The sequence below is a fragment of the Erpetoichthys calabaricus genome, chromosome 2 (assembly GCF_900747795.2).
Source record: "Erpetoichthys calabaricus chromosome 2, fErpCal1.3, whole genome shotgun sequence".
Lineage (NCBI taxonomy): Eukaryota > Metazoa > Chordata > Cladistia > Polypteriformes > Polypteridae > Erpetoichthys > Erpetoichthys calabaricus.
Window position 1 is genome coordinate 213,097,958 of NC_041395.2, and position 23,302 is coordinate 213,121,259.

Genomic DNA, 23,302 nt, shown 5'->3' on the forward strand with positions numbered 1-23,302 from the left:
CAATACCCATTGCCCCTCAGGGTCAGTCTCAACACGTTTAAAACCCAGTCTTTCAAGTGGGTTGGACTGACAGCTTGTCCACCGCAGTACTATACTAAGCACTCATTTATTACCCAGCTCCTGATTTCTCTCCCAGGACTCCAGACTGTGGCCTCTTTCATGCCCACTATTTGAGTGTTTATTTCATTCTTTTCCTGATTCTGCTGCCAGTTGTCCTGTGTCTCTGAGGTGGCTTTATACCTCATCTTGGGGTCCCTTCTAAACAACCTGGAATCACTTTTAGGGTCTGGCAGTATTGCTTTTGCTTTATGACACCAACATATAACTCCCTGTAGCAGGTTTTGGTCCCCCAGTAACCCAGATTTTTCAGTTATTTATAAAGATTCAGGTTTTCAAGGCTGCTAACTATCTTTTAGCTGTGTCATGCATCTCTGAATTCTGTAGTGGCTAGATAGTGTTGCCACCTCTGCTGCTCCCTCTTTAGTCTCACTTTGCTTACAACAGAGGGGGTTAAACATTTCTTCCAGCAACTAAATAACCACTCCCCTAGTGTCCAAAGAGGAACATAATTTGCTGTCACTAAGGCTGCAGCACACTCTTGCCCTCTAATCTTGGCACTAAAGGAAATTTTCTTTTTATCCTTTAAAGACCAATCATCTTGCCCAAAGGGAAATCCATGGTGCCTGTTTACCAGCTAATCCCTGGCTGGTTTCGGCAAATCCCCAAAATGTCTTCTGATACCATTCTTACTCACTGGTGAATCCTCAGTGCATCTCAGCAAATTCCCAACACTGTGTAAGGTCTTGACGTAGACACCTTCAATGGGCAAAAAGTGTCCACTCGTAGGAGTTGCCACTAATTCTATTTACTACATTTTTGTAATTGTTACTTCCTTTATGATATTCAAGTGTTGTATATCAGTGTGTTAAAAAAACATTTTTAGTAATATGGCTGCCATATCGTTACCAGAGGACGTAAGACCAAATCCAAGGTAGAATCAAGATTGTCTCTTTCATTCTTGCTTTACTAAGATGATGTTAAATATTTGATTAGTATTAAAAGAATAAAAAGGGTGGAACTGTAAGGGAAATCTTTTGTGTTCTTTTCAGTGTTACTAAGACTTCATGTGCATAGCTATCACTTCCAGTACTATATACAGTGGAACCTCGGGTCACGACTGTAATTCGTTCCAAAACTCTGGTTACAACCTGATTTGGTCATGACCTGAACTAATTTCCCCCATAGGATTGAATGTAAATACAATTAATCTGTTCCAGACTGTACGAACTGTATGTAAATATATATATTTTTTTAAAGATTTTTAAGCACAAAAATAGTTAATTATACCATAGAATGCACAGTGTAATAGTAAACTAAATGTAAAAACATTGAATAACACTGAGAAAACCTTGAACAGAGAAAACTAACATTGCAAGTTCACGCTACAGCCTTATGAACCGCTCACTGTAAACACTTTTTTTTAACGAGTTTTAAGCACATGGAAAAAAATGAAAATTTGAAAAATCCTTAATTTGTACAAAAACTAACCATAAACAACCAAGAAAACTTAACATTGCAAGAGTTCACGCTACAGCCTTACGATCCGCTGTGAAAAACCTTGAACAACAGAGAAAACTAACATTGCAAGAGTTCATGCTACAGCCTTACGAACCGCTCGCTGTAAACACTTTTTTTTAATGAGTTTTAAGCACAGGAAAAAAAATGAAAATTTGAAAAATACTCAATTTATACAAAAAATAACCATAAACAACCAAGAAAACTAACCTTGCATGAGTCGAGTTTTGGCATGAAGGAAGTGAGGAGGAAGAACTAGCCACTCATAGAAGGATATTTTTACAGCAAATCGCCATGAATCTTCCTGGCTTTCTCGCATAACATTGCCTCGCTTACGCTATCCCCTGCAAGTTGCTTCTCGTTCAACCACACTAGCAACAGTTTTTCCACCTCTTCCAGCACTTGAGGCCTCTGCTTGGTTAACACTGTAACTCCTTTTGCAACATCAGCTGCTTTAATGGCCTCTTTCTGCTTTAGAATAGTCGGAATCGTAGATTTTGACTTCTTGTACTCGGCGGCAAGATCAGTAACACGAATGCCACGCTCATACTTTTCAATAATTTCTTTCTTTAATTCTATTTCAATTTTCTTCTAACCTTTCTTCTCACCAACACTACCACTCTTCACTTGCTTAGAAGCCATGGTTAATTGCAAAATTAATGCAAAAGCACACGAAATAGAACACAAAGAGTTCACAGCGAATGCACGCACGTCTGATTGAGAACAATGTACAGGGAGAGACTGAACATGTGCGGAAATCATCGGCACGTACAAACCAGAAGGGAAACTGGCTTGTTCGTCACCCGAGTGTGTGGTTGTGAACAGATGCAAAAGTTTGGCGAACTTTTTGGTCGTAACCCGATATGTACATGGTCCGAGACGTTCGTGACCCAAGGTTCCACTGTATCTGTCATTGAGATAATGAGATCATATCTTTCATTAACTCTCTAGTATTTACATATATGAAGTTCCTATTCTATTAGAGATTTTGGTGCTTTCCTATCTATACCTAATATAATGTAGGGTGTACGATTGGCTGTACTGTTGTCTTTATCTTGATTGGTGCAGAATGAATTGTTTTATGCTGATGTAATACAAATTATATTAGCCTTTATATGCTTAAGCAATTCCCTATCTGTTAGTGTTTGCCATTGTAAACCCATGTTTCTCATTTGTCAGATGCTTCCTCAGGTCTGTTCTAATTAAGGGATGGAAACCATTGCAGTGTAGCACACATAAGGGGAATATTACCCCCATATGACTCCTATGTCATCAGGTCCTTTCCTGTTGCCAGTGTGACTCTCCCTTTTGGAAACTATCTGCTGGCTTTAGGTCTCCTTTGTACTAACCTCATGGTACCCTTATATGTGTGTTGCCTGCAACAGATTGTCACACACTTTGTAATAGAAGAGATTTCAAAATATTTTTGTTGGTTCTTTGTTGTATGGATAAAGCTTCAAGGATCTGGTTTTCATTAGAATTTAATTTATTTTTTTGCTCCTTTATTAGATGTCAAATAGCAGAGTCATATTTCATGTTCTGACAATAACTATACATAATAAACAAACAGTTGTTTGCAATTTTTAGTTTATTTATTTAATTTCTAAATTTGCTTTAGGAGGACTTTGACTCTGAGCAAATGTCTACTCTAGCGTCCTGCCTGGCAGAGCTGTTTAAAGGGCACTTTAGAGGTGATGTTTTGCCAGAAGAAATCACAGATGAGTAAGTATTTATAACTCAAACCATGTTACAAAAGTAGAGCTTTCTTAACCTTTTTTTTTAATTTAACAATTTGTAGAAGATAATTGTTTATCCTAGAGTTTTTTTTGTTTTGGCCAAAACTTGGAAGAATCAATCCTCCATCATTTGATTAAGACAACCTTCCTTATTTGGATGGACTGCACCCGCTTGCCAAGTAATGGGAAATGTTTAAGGCATATGCAGATAGGAATTATCACAATACATTTTGGTTACATTTTTCTAGTCAACTTGACTTTTAGCACAATTCTTTTCATCAAAGCATAGACTTTTTTTGTATTACAGCACAAGTGCAAGTTTATTTTTTGAGATCCATGGAACTTTAGGTATTTTTGTTGTCAAACATAAGAAGCAGAGAAGCTTCTGTATAATGTATTATATATTTACATCATATTTTAAATTTTCTGCATGGTAATATACAGAAATAGTTTTGAAAATATCAAACTGTCTTCAGATTTTAGTAATTGCGGTTGTTAATTGCATTTAAGTGGATTAAGGTGTTCTTAGTTCTCAGAGTAAAATGAGTGTTGCCAAAATAATACCAATACAAACTAGATAATAAGTAGTTCATCTTGCTGAGAGTCTTAAACATTCAATATTCTTAGATTTACCAGGTGGCTCTCTTTCTTAGTATGTTAATTGGTCTCTGATCCAATGTGGTCTCTTCTCTGGCTTGGCCTCTCTATGGATGAAATGGTAGGGACACGACTTGGCCAATGTATGTATGGAACAGCAGAGACAGCATGCTTCTCTATCAGCCTCAATTTATGGCAATCCTCTAATCCTTGGCACACCTCTGTATTTAGGTCTTGTTCATGCATAAGTCTGATTTTTTACTTTATCTAGGGGCCAGATTCAATATTACCAACTCCCCTGCCTATTATCTTCAGTCTGCCTGCAGAATTCCCAGTCTATTCCAAGCCAACACAAACATACTTGCCTTTCATTTTACATAGAAGTCAATTTGTCTGTCTGATCCGGTGACTCCTAAATATACCCTGATTAAGAACTGGTTTAACCAGCTTTCTTACTGCCAAAGTAAAGAATATTCTTTTTAATATTAAGAGTATGGCTTTAACTTATTCAATAAAGACAATCTACAAATAATTAATCATAATATATGCTAGATATTACCAATTTTTACTCTCTGTTGCTATAGGCAATTGAATTCAGCAAAGCTTTTAACCACATATGAACGAGGTTTCCTGTCACCGGGACACCACCATATTTCAAAGTTGTTTGTATACATTGCAATATACCAATAAGTCAATCAAAAGCAATAATGGTATTTCTACATACTCAAGGGTGTCTTCTATCAAAGAAATCATAAGTTTCCATGTTGTCTGCTCTCTATCATTAGTATAATATGCGATTCACACACTTACATGCTAAGGTGAGTGCCATGTTACAGATAAGTGAATCTGCTTTTATCAAACATCCTACCTACATTGAACCACATACAGTTTCATTACCATTGGACCACTGTGAAATTGATCATTTTGTCTTCCATAACATAATAAGCAGTAATTTAAGGAGAATAGTATGTAAGATCTTTTCTTAGTTCATATAACTGTATTCAAAATATAGTTGATTCTCGTTATCCACAAAAGTTATGTACCTGCAAAACCATGCAGATAAAGAAAATGCAGATACTGAAGCATTGATCCAATAAGAATAATGGAATTAGGTTCCTGGGGGATGACCAGCATGGGAATACGGGGTTGGGTAGATGCTCTGTAATGATCTGTTTAATGTTTCACCTACAGAAACCTTGTTATGACTTTTACTTCCTCTATAGTCAAGTTCAATTGTCATCTACGCGCTCTGCCAGAGGCCACCAGCAACCACAGTGGGTCTGATACAAGCACCTCACTAAACAATGCAATTGCTAGTAACAATGGCTGTCTGTAAACAGGACAGGGACTTAGTGCAAGATTATGACCGTATTTTACTGGGATTTCCTTGTTCGTGCATGACCCAGTCCCCATCACAAATAGGCTTGTGCAATTAGACTGATATATTTTAATATAATTTTCGTAAAATCTCAGATGTAACTGAAATTCTTGTTTATTTTGCTGTTTAAATGTATTTTCCAATAAATTAGTTTTTTTTTTAAGTACTTCAATAAACCATGCTTTAAAGCTCCCCTTTCAAGTGCTTTGTTTTAAATTTCTGTGAGAAATGATAATACAGTTCCTTTCTTTAAACCAGGATACGATTTTTTCCTTCTTTTTATTGCATTGTCACTTTAGAGATTTTTTTTTTTTTTTTGGTAAAGTGTAGCAGTATCTTTTTCAAGCACATGCATATACTTGCTGGCAGGACTTTAACATAAAATAATGTATGCTAAAACTTGAATGTGCTAGTATGCAGCCTTTTGAGGAATTAATTCATTTTTGCACATCTATTGACAGCTAGAGCAGTGTGTTTTAGTCTTTTAAACAAAAACAGGTTTTTGTAAGACTTTTATGGTAAATAGCTTAATTCAATGTCATGGACTAGTCATACTTAAGAAATTAAATATTATTTTATTTTGACCTTCCATGAATAAAAACAAAATATTTTAAGTGGCTTAAATTAATTATCAGTGCTTAGAATTCCTTCTTGTACATTTTCTAAATTAATGATCAATGCTTAAATTACCTTCAACTACATTTTCTAAGCATCATTGGGCTGTAATCTTCTATTAATCCTGATTTTAGGTCTCTGGAAGAGTCCGTTGCAAGACCAGTCTGTTTAATTTTCAGGTGAGTATTTAAAATTGAATGTTTGTGCTCATTTTGTGTCCATACTTTTTCTTTTTTATCCTTGGTTCTTAGATCGATAAAACACAATGAAAGTATGAGCTGTTTTTTATGTTTTTTTTTTATTATGCTTTTTCAGAATGGATGCAAGAAGCATTGCTACTTTCCACTACATAAAAATAAACTCCATTTTTCCTTCTTCTGCACTCTGCTGATATTGTAATTGAATTTTATATTTAACTAGCTGATAACCCAGTGGCTTCGCTCACTGAGTGCAAGGGAAAAAAATAAAATGTAGTCTATAAGTTATTAAACAGTAAAACGTTAACATTTTAAGAATTAAAGATACATTGAGCACTACTGGAGTGGTTTCGGGTAAACTACATTTTAAAGGCAGTATAACACAACAGGTAAGTAGTACTAACAGCAGCTAAAATGTATTTGGATCTCGGTAGTAGATCACTTTTGAAAGGCGCTACACGACCGCTGTGGTATAGAAATTACATTTTCTATGTGATCGTCCAAATTTCGGCCTGATAACCTTGCACTATGTGCCTGTGATTTAAGAGAAAAATAATTCTGATAAATGTGGACGTTGTCCTTCCGTGCTTAATGGGCAGAAGGTCCAAACAATTCCCAAGTCCAAGAGTTTACATGAAGAAGTCTGTACATCTTCTTAGATGTAAATTCTCCATCTTCTTAAAATAATTGATCACAAAAGCAACCTTAAATGTTGCGGGTTTTTAGTGACCTGAACTCACCTTAAGGGACAGTAAATAGTCATGCAGGGCAATTTACAAACAGAGTGTTGCTTCGATGGCGCTGATTACACTCATTTGCAAAGATTTCCACTCTTCCAGGAGCAGACAGGGCACTTGAAGTGTCACAAACAGTGCGAGAAGAGAGGACGCTGCCCGAAACTGTGAAGCTCTCGACCCGGCGGAGCAGCCCGACATTCCGCGCCATCCACTTTGTTCTCACGACCCCTCGCCACTGAAGGTGGTCTCGTCTTCACATTGTTTACAGCTCGGCGCAGTTAAAAAGTAGAAAGACGCAAAGCTGTTTTCCTCATCTCTTCTACTATCAAGTACTGCCAACTAAAAAAAAAGTTTCAATTTGGCAGTTTCCACAACAGTCACGTGGACGAATAAATAAAACTTCTCTGTCAGAACACGCCTGGTGGCGGACAGCTCAGTGCTGTAGTCCAGAGAGGAAGGCTGGGAGAGGGTGACACGGGGCGCACCTCTATGGGATAGATTGGCGTGTTTTGTGTTTACTTCTTTTTAATATCAGTAAAATAACTCTCACACAAATAATAAGAATTCATAAAGACGATATAAAAATGCCGTTCACAAACGAAGTGATTAGTTCCTGTATTATAATATGTTCTGTGGTCATACGTAATTTCCATATCGCGTGGTCATACGTAATTTCCATTTCAAATGCAAAAAGAATTTTATATATATAGATCACATATAAGCGGTTGGATTTTCCATTCTAAAACTGTTAACTTCCAGTGAGCATAGTATTTAAAGTCTCATTTAAAATACTTTTCTAAGTAAACTTATTTATTAAATGGGTAGCTATTTTTGGAGAGGCATATAATGTACTGCATCTAGTGTTTTCAGTTAATTTTGAGCAAGATTTTTTTTATTTAGCCATTATTATTTCCACTTTGATATTCAAATGCTTTGCATAATAATGTTTGGTCTAGTTGTAAATATAGAGATAAAGATTCTTATAAAACATGGCAGGCTTGTTTGTATACATCAGGGTATTTTTCTTCTATGGCCATTTTTAATATTTTTATTAGTTTAAACTATTTATTTTCTGTGATCTAAAGTACAAAAGTAAGTAATAAGGCATTATGCATTTTTGACAATCTTTCCATTAAAAGATTTTTTCAGTGAAAATTCATAACTGATGCTTGCAACCCCGAGCCCACCTATATGTGACTTAGTTAATAATTGGTCAGATGAAAGAATGGTGGAGGCTGTGCTATAAAATTCATTAAGCAGGTTAATAAATATTATATATCATTTGGTGATTATGTGTTAAGGTTGGAACATTAGATCTAACTGAGTCTAATTAAGACTTCATATTAGTTCATATTAGAGTAATATTTTTTATTAAAAAATTGGGTTTTCCCATAATTGTCTTGTCTTGTTATAAACAAGCTAAAAAATTCGGTGAAATGAAAGCAGTAACAGGCAAAGTATGAACTTTTCAATGTATACATACAGTCATTTGAAAAAGTATTAACATTCCATAAAGTGTTTTTTTTTCTTTTTTAACATGCATGGACATATCAAGATTGGTTCTACATTTAAACAGTATCTTTAGATAAAATGTATGAACATTTGACTTTATAATAATTGATTAATCGAAATGAATAGGTATACTATTTCCATCTGTGCAAAATGTACACCCTTGGCTGTAATAACTGGTATTGCCCCCTTTGAAAGAAACAACCTCAAGTAGGCTGGTAACTGTTTACCATTCTCTGACTTGGAGAAAGTTTTTTTCACTCCTCCATAGAAGTGTTTTGATATGTATCATCTATGATAATATCTTAATTTTTGTTTTAACAAAGTACAAGGTGAAATTATTGAATATGTCACTCCCTTTGCAAAAAAACAATCAAAAGCATGCCTCTTTGTCTGTGTTATGTTATGTTATGTCATCAGTGTGATTCTCTCCCAGTGTTGGTTGTGTTAACTGTGAGAGGAGGAACTTTACCAGAAGAGTTTGAGCACTCACGTGTTTTCTGTTTTAACATTTCTGCCTCCATCCATCCATCTATCTATTATCCAACCTGCCATATCCTAACTACAGGGTAATGGGGGTCTGCTGGAGCCAATCTCAGCCAACACAGGGCACAAGGCAGGAAACAAACCCCAGGCAGGGTGTCAGCCCACCGCAGGGCACACACATCCACACACCAAGCACACACTAGGGACAATATAGGATCGCCAATGCACCTAACCTGCATGTCTAACCTGTGGGAGGAAACCGGAGCACCCGGAGGAAACCCACTCACACAGGGAGAACATGCAAACTCCACACAGGGAGGACCCGGGAAGTGAACCCAGGTCTCCTAACTGCGAGGCAGCAACGCTACCACTGTGTCACTGTGCCGCCCACATTTCAGCCTCTTAATAATAAACATTAACAGATAAAGTAGTTCAGTGTGGTTTCATTACCCCTTCATGGCTATTCACACGATGAGACACATCGTGAGTCATAACGTAAAAGCGTCAGAAGTTAACTGGTTTCAAAGCCAGATCACACTGGTGCAGCTCGTGCGGTAAACAGCGGTTACAGTGGGAAGTCACATGCAATCTCATCCACTTTCTTTCTTTCCTCATACTGCTTGATCACCTTCATTTTTGTGTTGAGATCAATTGCCTTTTTTTCCTGTAAGTGCAAGACAAATGTAACTGAGCATAATTGAAAATACTGCAGGCAATAAACTGAGATCGTGATGAATGAGTCATGGCAGTCGTAGCTGGCATGGTGAAAGCTGTCATTCCTCTATAAAATGCAATTTAAGTGAAATGGAAATAGTACAGAGCCCCATAGGTGTCAGGCAAAAAAAAATTAGTTTGAATGGGTTATTTTTATTTCTGTAAAAAACATATGCCTATTGGGTGTGTTTTGTTTCACAGGCCAAATTGTTGGGAGTCCTCGATTGCAAAGCACATTTTTTCTTTCATTATTTAAAACACTTGCACAGATCTCTGACTCCTTGCCCTGCTCCATCCCACCCCTGTGGCTGCAGAAGTTGAAGCAGGTGATGATACATGGGAGGGAGCAAAAAAGAAAAAAAAGTCTTTTACTAGCTATTTGTAAAAAATAGGAATTCAGAGAAGGCACGTTTCTGCACACTCCCACTGAAAAAGAGCTCAAGAGATACTTAATGATACCTGAGGTGGACAGTGAAACAAATCCACTTGTGTGGTGGAAAACACAAGAAGTGCATTTCCCCAAATTGGGGGAACTTGCAAAAAAAGTACCTGTGCATCCCTTCCTCAAGAAGCCCTTCTGAGAGGGCTTTCAGCACCAGAGGAAATGTTATAACATGTAACCGTGTTGCTCTGAAGCCAGATGCTATAGGCAGAGTGCTGTTTCTGTCACACACTTGAAGTTTCCTCAGTAGAATTTTACAGTTGTTTTATTTTTTCTGATATCTTTGTGCAATTTTGACAGAACTTGTTTACAAATGCTATAGTTTTTGTCCTGTACTACTATATTTAACAAAACTTTGGATTTTTACTCTATAGTACAATATGTTAGATTTTTGCTCTTGCTTGTATGCTGCACAATTCACCTTACAGCAGAGCAGTTTATGTTTATCCAGACTGTAATGTCTGCCCTATAGTTCAACTATGAATTATTATCTTGTTTACATTAAGGGCAAATATCTGTTTAAAGTGCTCTCCTGTAGGCCACTTTGAAATGGTTTACTAACACTTACACTGTTTGATCTAAGTAATACTTTGGTGATTTTAATGTTTTTATGTTATTTTACTTTACTTTTAAGTAAATAAAAGCTGTTTTCCTTAACTATAATTTACATTAGTCTCATTAGTAAGCTATAACTAATATCCTGTCAACTAGACCAAGCTAGATTAGTAAGACTTTTGCAAACACATGTTTAAAGGATGCAAACTATTGTTCAAGTATCATTATCATCAAAGTCCCAGAAAATATCGAGATATAATTTTTTTGCCAATATTGCAAACCCTACTCCTCCATGTTGTATTCTTTCAGCTGTGCGATGTTTGAAGAATGTCTTGGACACACAGCCTGTTTGAACTCCCCCTACAGCATATCAATGGGACTTAGATTCGGACTTTGACTTGGCTATTTAAAACACTCCGCCAACCCTCCTTTCTTTTCAGCTATTCCTCGGTGGATTTGGTTGTATGTTTAGGGTCACTGTCATGCTGATAGGTTCACTGTCGGTTAAACTTCAGTCCTCTGTCAAGTGGTCTCACATAATAATCAAGCATCCTCTGGTAAAATGAAGAATTCATAATGGATTCTATGATGGTTTTCTGTCCAGACCCTGATGCAACAAAGCAACCCCAAACTATAACATTTCCACCACCATAATGTACAGTTTATATCAGGTGGTTCTTCTCAAATGCTGTCTGGTTTTCACCATACAGGTCTTCCGGATCCTGCTTCCAAATTGTTCCCATCTTTACCTCGCCTGTTCAGAGCACATTGTTCCAAAAGTCAAGTCTGTCTAGTTGTTCAGTGGCAGGCTTTAGTCTTAAGTGTCGTCTCTGTGTTTTTTCTAGATTTTAAAGGTTTCCTCCTGGCACATCTCCCATGTATACCTGATTTGTGCAGCCACTTTCTAATGGTACACTTGTGCACTTTGACATCAGCAGTGGCTAGAGCTACCTGTAGGTCCCACAATAAAATATCTTGGGTTCCTAGAGTTTTTTTTAGCATTTTGCATTCTGCTCTCAGGCAGAACTTTCTTAGACATACTGGCCTGGACAAGTTGGCAGTTATTTGAAATCTTTTCCACTTGTAGATGATCTTCCGGAGAATGGATTCATTGATATCCAGTTTTTTGGAGATCTTTGTAATTCCCTTCCCAGACTTATAACTTTCTAAAGGTGTCATCGAGTCCTTCCACCTACAGCAAAAAAGAGCGAACCAGACTAAATGTCTGAGGTTTAAATAAGCTGATCATTTGTACAGGATCTGGGGCACTTGATTCTGATTTTATGTAACGATACATACAGGAGCATACATGACTTTTTTCACTTTCAAAATTTGCATTCTTGCCTGAGAAATTTCAGAACATATTTGCAATTGAGAGTGGTTACATGTGGCATATTGATTAGCACATGCAAGTAAGAATTTCACTGTATTTTGTACTTGTGGCAGTAGTGCTTTCCACACCCAATAGTACAAACGTATTACAGATCCTTACCTTTCTTGGTTACATAACCTTTGGCAATGGTGATGGCCTCCAAACATTTCTTGTTGTCGTCTATAAGCATCTTTCATCTTTCCATCGGCTTGTAATGCAGTTTCCATTTATCTTGCCCAACCTCTTTCCTTAAGGTGTCTCTTTTAATTAGTTAATTTGGTTCCCAGTGAAAACCCCATGTTACCAACTTGGCATAAACCTCCAGTTTGGGGTTCACTTAATTTTATACCTGCACAAATTCTTTGTTAATTCTTTTTTTCTAGTAGATGCTTGATTTCACCTAAGCCAGCATATGAAATTAGTAATTACGCACAGGTGAAAAAAGGTTAGTTCTGATTGAAAAATATGTTGTGATAAAATTTTAATAGAATCTATAATTGAATAGGTTCACATACCTCAGTGTCATTAGCTTGGATCTTGAAAAAAAGGTTTGGTTTTTTTTTCCAGTATTTTCTTCTGTTAGTTGGTTTAATGTGTTATGCAATATTGGTTTTTGGGCTATTTTTATTTATCACTTAAGTAATATTTGAGAGGAAGTTATGCTGGTATGATGTCAATAAGTGCAATGCCACCATTAGTTATCTAAAATTATAAATGCAGTAGAGTTTAGTGAGAGTTGTATTATTTGACAACAAATTATAGCACAAATTCTTTTGACTGGTTTTTTATTAGCATTTTGGTTTAGGTACACATCTCTTTTTGATCTATTGGTGTAGACCCCAGCTTGCTTCTTGAATTCGTTTTTTTTTTTTTTTCACCGATTTCCCAGTCCTTGTATTGTTTTTTTTCTCCTACTGTTTGATCACAAATGTGTAAACACATTTTTTCATTACAGTTAAAGAAGGATGTGAAAAAATTATCTATTTAAGCTGATTAAATAATTAATTTTATGTATTTTGTGGTAAGCAACATGTTGGGAACGAATGTTAAATGGTTTCTAAAAATTGACCGATAAATACTCCAAATCAGGTGAATAAATTTTATTCCAAAGGGAATCCATCCAGTCTGAATGGAAGATTTGGGCATGTTTTAAAGGCCTGTAGCTTTGGAGAAGGAGGAAGTGAGGCACAGGGTGGTGGGTGGTGGATAATATGACAAGAATTGGTCTTACCCCAAAAATTCGAGGGTTACAGAGAGTGGAGGAAAAGAATTATAGGTCAACTGGTCAAACTGGGTAACATTGCAAAAATGGCCGTTAATTTCAGATGATGTTGTTGACGATAATGAAGTCTCACAATGTAAGTTGAAGGTTTTATAATGTAATTGTTGTGTTTCTTTTTTTCTGCTTGAAATAGGAATCTGTGCCAAATGCAGGAGGATAATAGTGGTTTCTCTATACTTTTGGACCTGCTGGCGGAGCTCTACCAGAAACAACCTAAAATTGGTTATCACCTGCTATATTACCTAAAGGCCAGGTAAGAATAATATATTTAACTTATACTGGATTTCTTGGCATTCATTTTTATCTCCTTTTAGTTTCACACGTAAGTTAATCAGTAGTTTTGCAGGGCCAGATGTGATTCTGTGACGAGAAGTTTGTAGTGAAAAGATCTTAAAAGGCTCCACACAGAGGGTTTTGTCCTAAAAGCTTGTCCCCAATTACCTCCAGTGTGTGCACTTTAAATGATCAGGGTTGCAGTGTTAACAACACTGTGTTATCAATTCAGTAGCTCAGTACCAAAAGCTTGATGATTATTTTATACTAGCCAACCCGCGGCGTAGCATATGCCGCATAATTATTTATTGATGGGTGAACACTTCCTGAACGACACAGTTGTCCAAATGGGGGTGGGTTTGAGGATACGACTGTGAGTGAATGAAAAGATGGAACTCTGGAGAGAGAAACATACAATTGTCCGTGACTGAAAACTGGTTTGGCAGATACAGGCATATCGTTGTGAAAGTTTGTCCCTGTGCCTTATTAATTGTCATTGCAAAGGCCAATCTAACAGGAAGTTGTCTGCGTGTAAAAGTAAAAGGCAGATTTGAATCTGATGGGGTCAGGGATATCCGGGGAATAAGGACAGTTTGTGAGGTAGGAGCTGTGATAGTTTTACACTCCAGTACAGTGGAACCTCGGTTCACGATCATAATTCGTTCCAAAACTCTGGTCGTAACCCGATTTTGGTCGTGAACTGAAGTAATTTCCCCCATAGGATTGTATGTAAATACAATTAATCCGTTCCAGACCGTACAAACTGTATGTAAATATATATATTTTTAAAGGTTTTAAACTAAATGTAAAAACATTGAATAACACAGAAAATCTTGAACAACAGAGAAAACTTAACAATGCAAGAGATCACGCTATAGCGCTACAAACCGCTCGCTAAAAACACTTTTTTAATGAGTTTTAGGCACAGGGAAAAATTAACATTTGAAAAATCCGTAAATTAATAAACCACCACGAAAAATAACATTGCAACAATGCACGCTATGAACCGATCACTGTAAACAGAAGTGAAAACAAAATCAAGCCCAGTGCATTCTTTAACTGCCTTCTCTGCCTTATGCGTCCAGCCCCCTCTCTCTCGCGTGCCTGTGTGTGTGTCTCTCTCTCTTGCGCCTGTGTGTGTGTGTCTCTCTCTCTTGCGCCTTTGTGTGTGTCTCTCTCTCTTCTGCCTGTGTGTGTGTCTCTCTCTCTCGCGCCTTTGTGTGTGTCTCTCTCTTGCGCCTTTGTGCGTGTCTCTCTCTCTCTTGCGCCTGTGTGTGTGTCTCTCTCTCTCTCTCTTGCGCCTGTGTTTCTCTCTCTTGTGTGCACCTGTGTGTATGTGTCTCTTTCTTGTGCGCTTGTGTGTGTGTGGCTCTCTCTTGCGCGCCTGTGTGTGTGTGTCTCTCTCGCGCGCCTGCACAGATGAAAGCGACTCAGGTGAGGAGTTGGGGGTGGGCACATGAGCAGGCAGTGTGCATGCCTCGAGAGCCTGTGTGTGTGTCTCTCTCTCTCGCGAGCCTGTGTGTGTGTGTCTCTCTCTCTCGCGCACCTGTGTGTGTGTCTTTCTCTCTCTTGCACCTGTGTGTGTGTCTCTCTCTCTCTTGCGCCTGTGTGTGTGTCTCTCTCTCGCACCTGTGTGTGTGTCTCTCTCTCTCTTGCGCCTGTGTGTGTGTCTCTCTCACGCGCGCCTGTGTGTGTGTGTGTGTTTCTCTCTCGCACGCGCCTGTGTGTGTGTCTCTCTCTTCGCGCACCTGTGTGTGTGTGTGTGTGGCTGTCTCTCGCACGCCTGTGTGTGTGCGTGTCTCTCTCTCTCGCACGCTTGTGTGTGCGTGTCTCTCGCACGCCTGTGTGTGTGTGTGCCTCTCTCTCACGCGCCTGTGTGTGTGTGTGTGTGTCTCTCTCGCGCGCGCCTACACAGATAAAAGCGACTCAGGTGAGGAGTTAGGTCGCCGGCACATGAGCAGGAAGTGCGCATGCCTCGGGGAGGAGGGTTAGAGTTGGCGGGCGGGGCTCTATCTTGCGTGCGTGCGTGCGTGCGTATCCCATGGTCGGGCGACTTGGTGGATTATATATACAGAAAAGCAGCCGGAACCGAAAAGAACAATGAAAAGTCAACTGTGAATGCCTCGAGAGCAAGGGTGGACGTGGGCCGGGGAATAAGGACAGTTTGTGAGTTAGCAGCTGTGATAGTTTTACACTCCAGTACATTGTAGTGAATGCTGGTAATAGGCGGGCAGGCGTTCTCGTCCCATGGTCTTAGAGTTGGTGGGCGAGGCTCTGTGATCTGGTGGGCGTGGCTATGTCATGCGTATCCCATGGTTGCCTTGTGTGCCCTGGTCGGCTGCTTAGTGAATTATATATACGAGGGGGGACCCAAAAATAACCGAAAAGATTTTTAAATCTTGTTTAATTTTCTGTACAAACTACAATTAGTCTACCTCAAAGTACTCTCCATTGGCGGAAATACACTTATCTAACCGTTTGTTCCATTGTTTGAAACATTTTTTAAATTCGTCTGAAGTAATGCCCATTAATGCTGTGGTCGTTTCTTGTTTTACCTCTTCGACGTCAGCAAAATGCCTTCCTTTCAAGTCTTTTTTCATCCGAGGGAACAAAAAGAAATCACACGGAGCGAAATCCAGTGAGTAGGGTGGGTGGTTCAGGGTTGTCATATCATTTCAATAACAATAGTTTCTGCAACACTTTTTTCAAGAAGAAAACAAAATTTCACTGCCGCACGTTGCTCACGATAATCGGCCATCGTAAAAAAAACGACGCTTGCACAAAACTACTTTTACAAAAAAATTCACTGAACACAAGCACAACCTTCCAGACTGATGGCACTTGGCAGACTGACTTGTGAGGAGTGTAACTAGATCGCCCTAGCGGCCCAACCACGTACTACAAGTACCAACCTAACAACAACAAAATTCCGGTTATTTTTGGGTCCCCCCTCGTATAGATAACTCTGCCTTTTTGACTATTGCATCACCATATGGCTTAACGTCAGCAAATAGTATTTAGATAAGCATTGTGGTGTCTCTCTCTCTCTCCATTTCTTCATTGTGAGACATTCCATGGTGGATTTGCTAGTGTGCTTTTGTGCATTATCATATTGAAAGGCCAATTTCCAGTTCAGTTTCATCTGGTCTTTGCTTTTATATTAAATGGCAAACTGTAGTGTCTTGCTCTAATGTTCTTTTTGGACAGCAAAAGCGTTTTACTGAACAGCTTTGCATGCAGGTCAGATTAGACAATCTCTTTCTGATTGTAGATGCATGCACTTTGACACAAACTTTTTCAATTGTTACCTGCAGACCCTGCAGGGAAACCTTGGAGTTCTTGAAGACTTCTTTTATCATCAAAAAGTCAACTTTTGGGCTGAATTTGCTGATTAGGCCAGTCCTGAACAAAATAGCAGTTGGTTGAAATCTACAGTACATCACTTGTACGTGATTTTCCTTTCAGTTGAATGATTGATTTCAAATAATTTGGCAGTCTCTTCCTTGAGTTCTTTTGATCTTGGCATGATGACACCATAAACAGAAATAGCAAAGAAAACACCAAACACTAGATATCTGCAATTGAAATAAGACAGGTTCCATCTACATACTCCCTAAGGAGGTTTTAATCATTCCCAATTCTATTTAGAACATTAGAACAATCTAGGCGAGAAACAGGCCATTCAGCCCAACAAAGCTCACTAGTTTTGAAAGTTCCTAAAGTCTTACTGTCTACCACACTACTTAGTAGTTTATTCCAAGTGTCTGTGGTTCTTTGTGTAAAGAAAAACTTCCTAATGTTTGTGTGAAATTTACCCTTAAGTTTATGTATCAAATACTGCTATAATTTTGTATAATAATAATAACAAGGGGGCTGCGCCCCCTGCTCGCTTCGCTCGCCTACCCCCGGCGTTTTGAACCCGTGCCCGCTGGGCAGCCACGTGTGAGGATGACGCACGTTTAATACGGAGTGTTCGTCTGTGTCAGTCTGGGGCCCCCCACTGTTAATACGGAGCTCCGTCCGTACCATTATGCGGTGCATTGTGGACCCCGTAGTGTTTCCCGTTTCAGTTTGTATCTCGGTCAGTCGAGCTTTTGTTTTTGAAGCTTTTGAATTCCGGTCTTGCATGTGTTTGGCCCCCTCATTTAACCTGTTTATGACATTTTACTTTGCTTTCTACTCTGTCTTTCATTTCTGATCTCGCTTTATTCTGCTTTTGTTTCAGTGACACCTGGTCCGTGGTGAATATATTTTCCCTTTTTCGAGTAATAATTTTCATTTGTTTGCGATACTGTGATGTTTATCGTACTGTTAATAATGCATCACTGTAATGTGATTCACGTATGCTGTATAGTTTGGACGTGTGAGGATGACGTATGTTTAATACGGAGCGTTTGCCCGTGTCACTCTGGGTCTCCCCACTGTTACTACGAAGCTCTTTCCGAACTATTATGCGGTGCATTGTGGAACACTGCGGACTCTGTAGTGTTTCCCGTTTCACTTTGTATCTCGTTTAGTCGAGCTCTTTCTTTTTGGAGCAGTGCCTGCCTGGTCTGCGGCATTTCAGACACACGTTGTAGGCACCTGCGTTCATTAATTATATCCAGGCAGGAGCGTGTTTGTATCTCGGTCACTCGAGCTGTGTCGTGTTGAATCCGTGCCTGCTTTGCCTATGCAGTTTGAGATGCGCGTTGTAGGCGTCCACGTTCATTAGATCTGTCTACGCGGGCTCTGTGTCAAAGCTATGTTAGTTGTTGAGCTGTTTGGTTTTGGAGCCGAGACAGTTTTGCTTCCGCGGTTTCAGATGCGTGTCCGTACCATCTCGGGTTTGATGTATGAACCTTTGTGGACTCCGTAGTGTGTCCCGTTTCACTCTGGGGCGGGGCGTTGACTCCTCTTGTTTTACTATGTCTCCTCCTGCGCCTTCACCACGCATTAGTGCCACTCACAATATGGCAGCGACGCCTGCGCCTTCCGTATTATGTCGGTTTTTACCATGCTGTGTAGGCGCCTTTGCCTTTTGCACTTTACTGCGCCTTCCGACGCACGATGTAGGCGCCTGCAATTTCCGGGTCCGCCCTCCGCTGTATGGTGTGGACGTTTAACTGTTGTTGTTTCTGCCTTTATATTCTGTATCTCGGTGTGCATGTGTTTCGTGCCTAGGTTTTTTTGAAGCTGTTGCATTCCAGTTTTCATCATCTGTAACCCGCTCTCTTTGTGTTCGTCCCCGTTCTTTAATCACTTTATAAAGTTTTACTTTGTTTTCTACTCTGACGGTTCGTAGTCTCTCCCATTGTGCTCTGGTGCGCTGGTGCTTCGTGTGGCGCCTGCGCTCGTGCATAGTCTCTCCAGTTTCACTATGGGGTTTGCTTTGTGTGGCACTTGCGCACTGTCTTTTGCGTCCACGGGCAGGTCCTTGCGTCCATATCCGGTTTACCATTCTCGTTTAGTAATATGGATAATAGTAATTCATTACATTTATATAGCACTTTTCTCAGTACTCAAAGCGTTATCCACACAACCCACAATCTTCCACAGTCTTCTTACTGCAAAGCAGCAGCACTACCACTGTGCCACCTGTATAAGCCACAGATTGGAAGGCAAAAGTAGATCAATAAATGTACATGCTTAGAAAAGATTTAAATAGATTTGTCACTGATTATTTATTACTCCATGTCTTGCCAAGAACTTAGACTAATTTCAGTTGTACTGTATGTGTGATACAAAATTCACATTAGAATATTTCAGTGGGACGCATACTGACACACTCTTTATGGGCAGAAATGATAGTGCTGCCCTGCTGTTGAGTCAGGCTATGATTGAGAAACCTAAAAGCAAGGAAACTCATGGTAAAGTACTTGTTTAGTCGCATCTATAGTGTGCTTAACCAGTTAGGGGCTAGAGTTTGTGGACAATAGAATATATTAGAAAGCATACAATTACTCACATGAAGGAGGAAACAAGAAAGCAGTAATCTCCCAAAACCCCCTTCTCCCTATAATTCTGAACTGAAAGCAAAGAATTCCAAGTTTTGCATGATGATAAATAGAAACCCTGTGTGGAGTGACATAGCATAAACATCAGCAAGGAGATGGTAAGTTGAGGATTAGGTTCTGTGGCAAAGACTGCTCTGAAAATGGTCACGTCATGTTTAGGGATGCTTAATACAAGAATACACTTCAAAACCCAAGTCAAAATTTTATATGTGGGGGAAAAGCAATGCAATCAATGAACATCATTTAAATATGTGATTGCGTGATTTATTTTTAACGTACGAACCATTAATATTTTTTTTTCTTCTGATATGTGGTATATTAATCATCAGCTGTGGTAATAGGAATGTATGATTTCTGCTTAATTCCATCCATCTTTACTCTTAATTTGCTCTCTATTTTTATGAACAGTGTACAGTAAATATTTCACTGAAGAATTCCTGTGTCCTTCTTCATTCTTTACAGCAAGGCAGCCTCTGGTAAAATGAGTTTGTATGAATCCTTTGCCCAGGCTACTGCACTTGGAGACCTACACACATGTCTGATGATGGACATGAAGGCCTGTCAAGAAGATGATGTCAGATTGCTTTGTTACCTTACTCCATCCATTTATTCTGAGGTTTGTTGTAAGCTTCTTGTTTAAATTTCCAACACTGCAGTTTTAGGTTACTACAACCTCTTTCACATTACACAATTGATCGCAATATGTACAGTCTTGTGAAGTGCATGTTTTTAAGTAGACTGTTGTGCATATTGTTCAGCACAAAAAATAGTGTAATTTACAAAAACACTCCTTAATTTTTAAGTTACAAAAAATATAATTTTTATTTATGTTCGTAAAATATGAAACTTAGTTGTCACATATTTTTTTATTCAGTACAGAATGAAAACAGAACCATGCATCTCCTTCTAAATATAACTGCATACTTTTTGGGTATATACTTAGTAGTGACATTTTTTATTAAAGCACAATTTTTGCATATTAAACTGAATGTGAAATAAATTCTATTTACCCATTCTTTGCAAAACTATTCACCCTTCCTCAAGTTCAAGTTGAATAAAAAAGCATTATGAAGCAATAGGTCATGTTTCTTCTTAAGCAACTTTACTAAAACTTGGCCTTTTTATATTATTCTTCTACTGGAAAATTAATACCAAGTCCTAAATTACCTGCAGATTGCTTTCATCCAGAGTTTAACTGTACAGTACTGAGCATATTTTGCTTTCTTACTTCAAAGATCCTCTAGGCAACAGTCACAGTAAGGGTTGTCATTGTAAGGTTGATGGTTGCCTTGGATTTTCATGGCATCAAACCTAAAATTACAAGGTTGCCAGTTGCAATCTTTGACCTTGGGCAAGCCGTTTTTAAAAAAAAATCTATATATGATATATACAAAAATTATACTGTACCCTAATATTCTAAGTACCTTTGTTAGATATATCTGTCAATGAAATACTAATGATAATACGCTACCGTGGCTGTTCGTTTGACTGTCCAGGATTTTAAATCACCTGTAGCTCGCAAACCGTTTCACCTATTGACTTGAAATTTGGTACACATATACTACGTGACGTCTACTATCCGCTTTTGGGGTGATGATTTTATTACTCTTTTTATTTTTATTTTATTTTATTGTAGAATGAACTCTCGGCAGCGCGCAGCAGGGCGGCCATGCAGCGCATGCGTACGGGCACCGTTTTCATTCCCTACCACCTTCGCTAATCATTCTTGAGGCAGATTGAAGACTTAAGTGCCAGATTAAGTGAAGGATTAAAGAAAACATACTAAGTAATTGCAACACAAAAACTAACTTAATCAGTTTTAACGCGAAAAGATGCCGACGAAAGAAGAGAAGCAGTGGGCCGCTAGGGTGGAGTAAAGAAGAGCTGCTCAAGAAGCAGCAAGCACATCAACCTCTGAGCAAACAAATGTTAAGTGTACAGAGAAAGAGGATGAATACTATGAATGCTCAAGTCTAGCGTGCAGTGCGCCGTTACTGGTTACTTTATAATAGTGTAATAATGATTTGCAAATGACTTTATTACTGAAATCAAAGCACTTATTTTCTAAAGCACATTGATCAGTTAAAATAAAAAATGTATATTTACATTGAACTAGGGGGGTGTCTTGTTAAGATGACATTTTCAAAATCAGTATCCCTGGATGTGCTTCATATGTTAAAGTGTGGTTTCAAGTTTCTGTGTGAATTTGGTTTTCAAAATTAAGGAAGTATCCTCTAAATATCATGAGGGCCATTTATGCATTCTATGAAGGTCTACTGCATAATATTCATCCTTAAGAGGAGTCCTGGGTTGAGGACATACTCCAATTTGTATCACATGTGCAGCACTATCTCTTGGATTGCAGTGCACTTTTTCTATTGTGAAGCGATAGATAAGTTTATCTAGAGAACATTTTCTGTAGAATTTTGTCTCCATTAGATACAGTATAACATTAATAATATTTTTAACCTTTCAGTAATTAATGTTAAGTGTACCGTATAGAAGCATGATTAAAATATATATGAAGTATCTGAAGAGGTAGGATTACAGAAAAAAAAAAAAAAAGTTTTGCTTGCTATATGATTTTTTTTTCCTTTCCTGATACCCAGTTTCCAGATGAGACATTGCGCAGTGGTGAGCTTCTCAACATGATAGTGGCAGTCATTGACTCTACCCAGGTACTTTCATCTATTTCCAGTGTACATTATTTTATGTGTTTTTCATTTTTTCATATCTAATGAGTAATTATGTAAAACGTTCAGTTATTATTGTTTAAATAAAAGAATCACCCCCTTTGAAAATGTTCACATTTTGTTGTTTTACAGCCTAAAATGAAAACACACACAAAAATAATATTTTCAGCTTTTTTTTGCTTTGCTATAACATCCAAGTCAAAGATAAAATAGCAACAGTTCATAAAAACAATAATAAATAAAAAAAAAACCCACCGCCGCTGAGATTGATAAAGGATAACCCCCACCCAAACAATTCTTGTAAACTCAATCAGGTATAAGTAATCACCTTCTCCATTGAATACCAAGGTAACTGTCTTCCAACTATGATCCATTGTAATCATTGTGTTTGGTTTAGCATAAAAAATGCCATTCCTGGAGAATTCTAGGGCTTCGTAGTACACTGGGTGACAAGGCATTTTCAAAAGATCTCAGGGATAATGTTGTGGGCAGGCACAAGTAAGGAGATAGATACAAAAAGATTTAAAAAGCTTTATCAATCCTTAGGAGCACAGTAAAGTCCATAATTGAGGAGTGGAAAGTGTTTAGTACTACAAGGAACCTTCCTGGATATCTCCATAAATGTGGCTTGTACTGAAGGGTCGCAAGAAAAAGGCCACTCCTAAAGAAAAGGTCGCATTAAGTCTCATTTGAGCTTTGCTAAAACGCACCTTGAAGATTCTGAGGCCAAGTGGGAAAAGGTGTTATGGTCAGATGAGACCATAGTCAAATTATTTGGCCTCAATACCAAATGCCTGACGGGAACCTAGTACAGCTCACCATCTATAACAACCATACCTATGGTAAAGAAGGGAGGTGGTAGCATCCTGTTGTTGGGGGTTTTATGTGCAGCAGGGACTGCGGCACTTGTCAGGGTGAAAGGATGGGGCAAAATACCATCAAATACTTGAAGAAAACCTGCTGCCCTCTGCCAGAAAGTTAGAGATGGGAAAAAGGCTCACCTTTCAACATGAAAATGACCCAAAGCATACAGCATAATTGACCACACAGTGGCTGAAGGAGGAAAAAGTGACTTTCCTTTTGTGGCCTAGTCAGAGCCCAGACTTAAACCCTACTAAAAATCTGTGGAATGATTTGAAGTTTGC

General features: G+C 38.5%; 1 protein-coding gene across 1 annotated transcript in view; it reads left to right on the forward strand.

Annotated features, from left to right (window-relative positions):
• Window positions 1–23,302, forward strand: part of ints3 (integrator complex subunit 3) — a 163,486-nt gene that overhangs the window by 84,304 nt on the left and 55,880 nt on the right. The window contains exons 18-22 of the mRNA XM_051922213.1: window positions 3,194–3,297; window positions 6,036–6,080; window positions 13,329–13,448; window positions 19,927–20,080; window positions 22,074–22,142. Of these exons, the coding sequence (XP_051778173.1) occupies window positions 3,194–3,297; window positions 6,036–6,080; window positions 13,329–13,448; window positions 19,927–20,080; window positions 22,074–22,142 (492 nt within the window). The remainder of the gene's footprint in view (window positions 1–3,193; window positions 3,298–6,035; window positions 6,081–13,328; window positions 13,449–19,926; window positions 20,081–22,073; window positions 22,143–23,302) is intronic.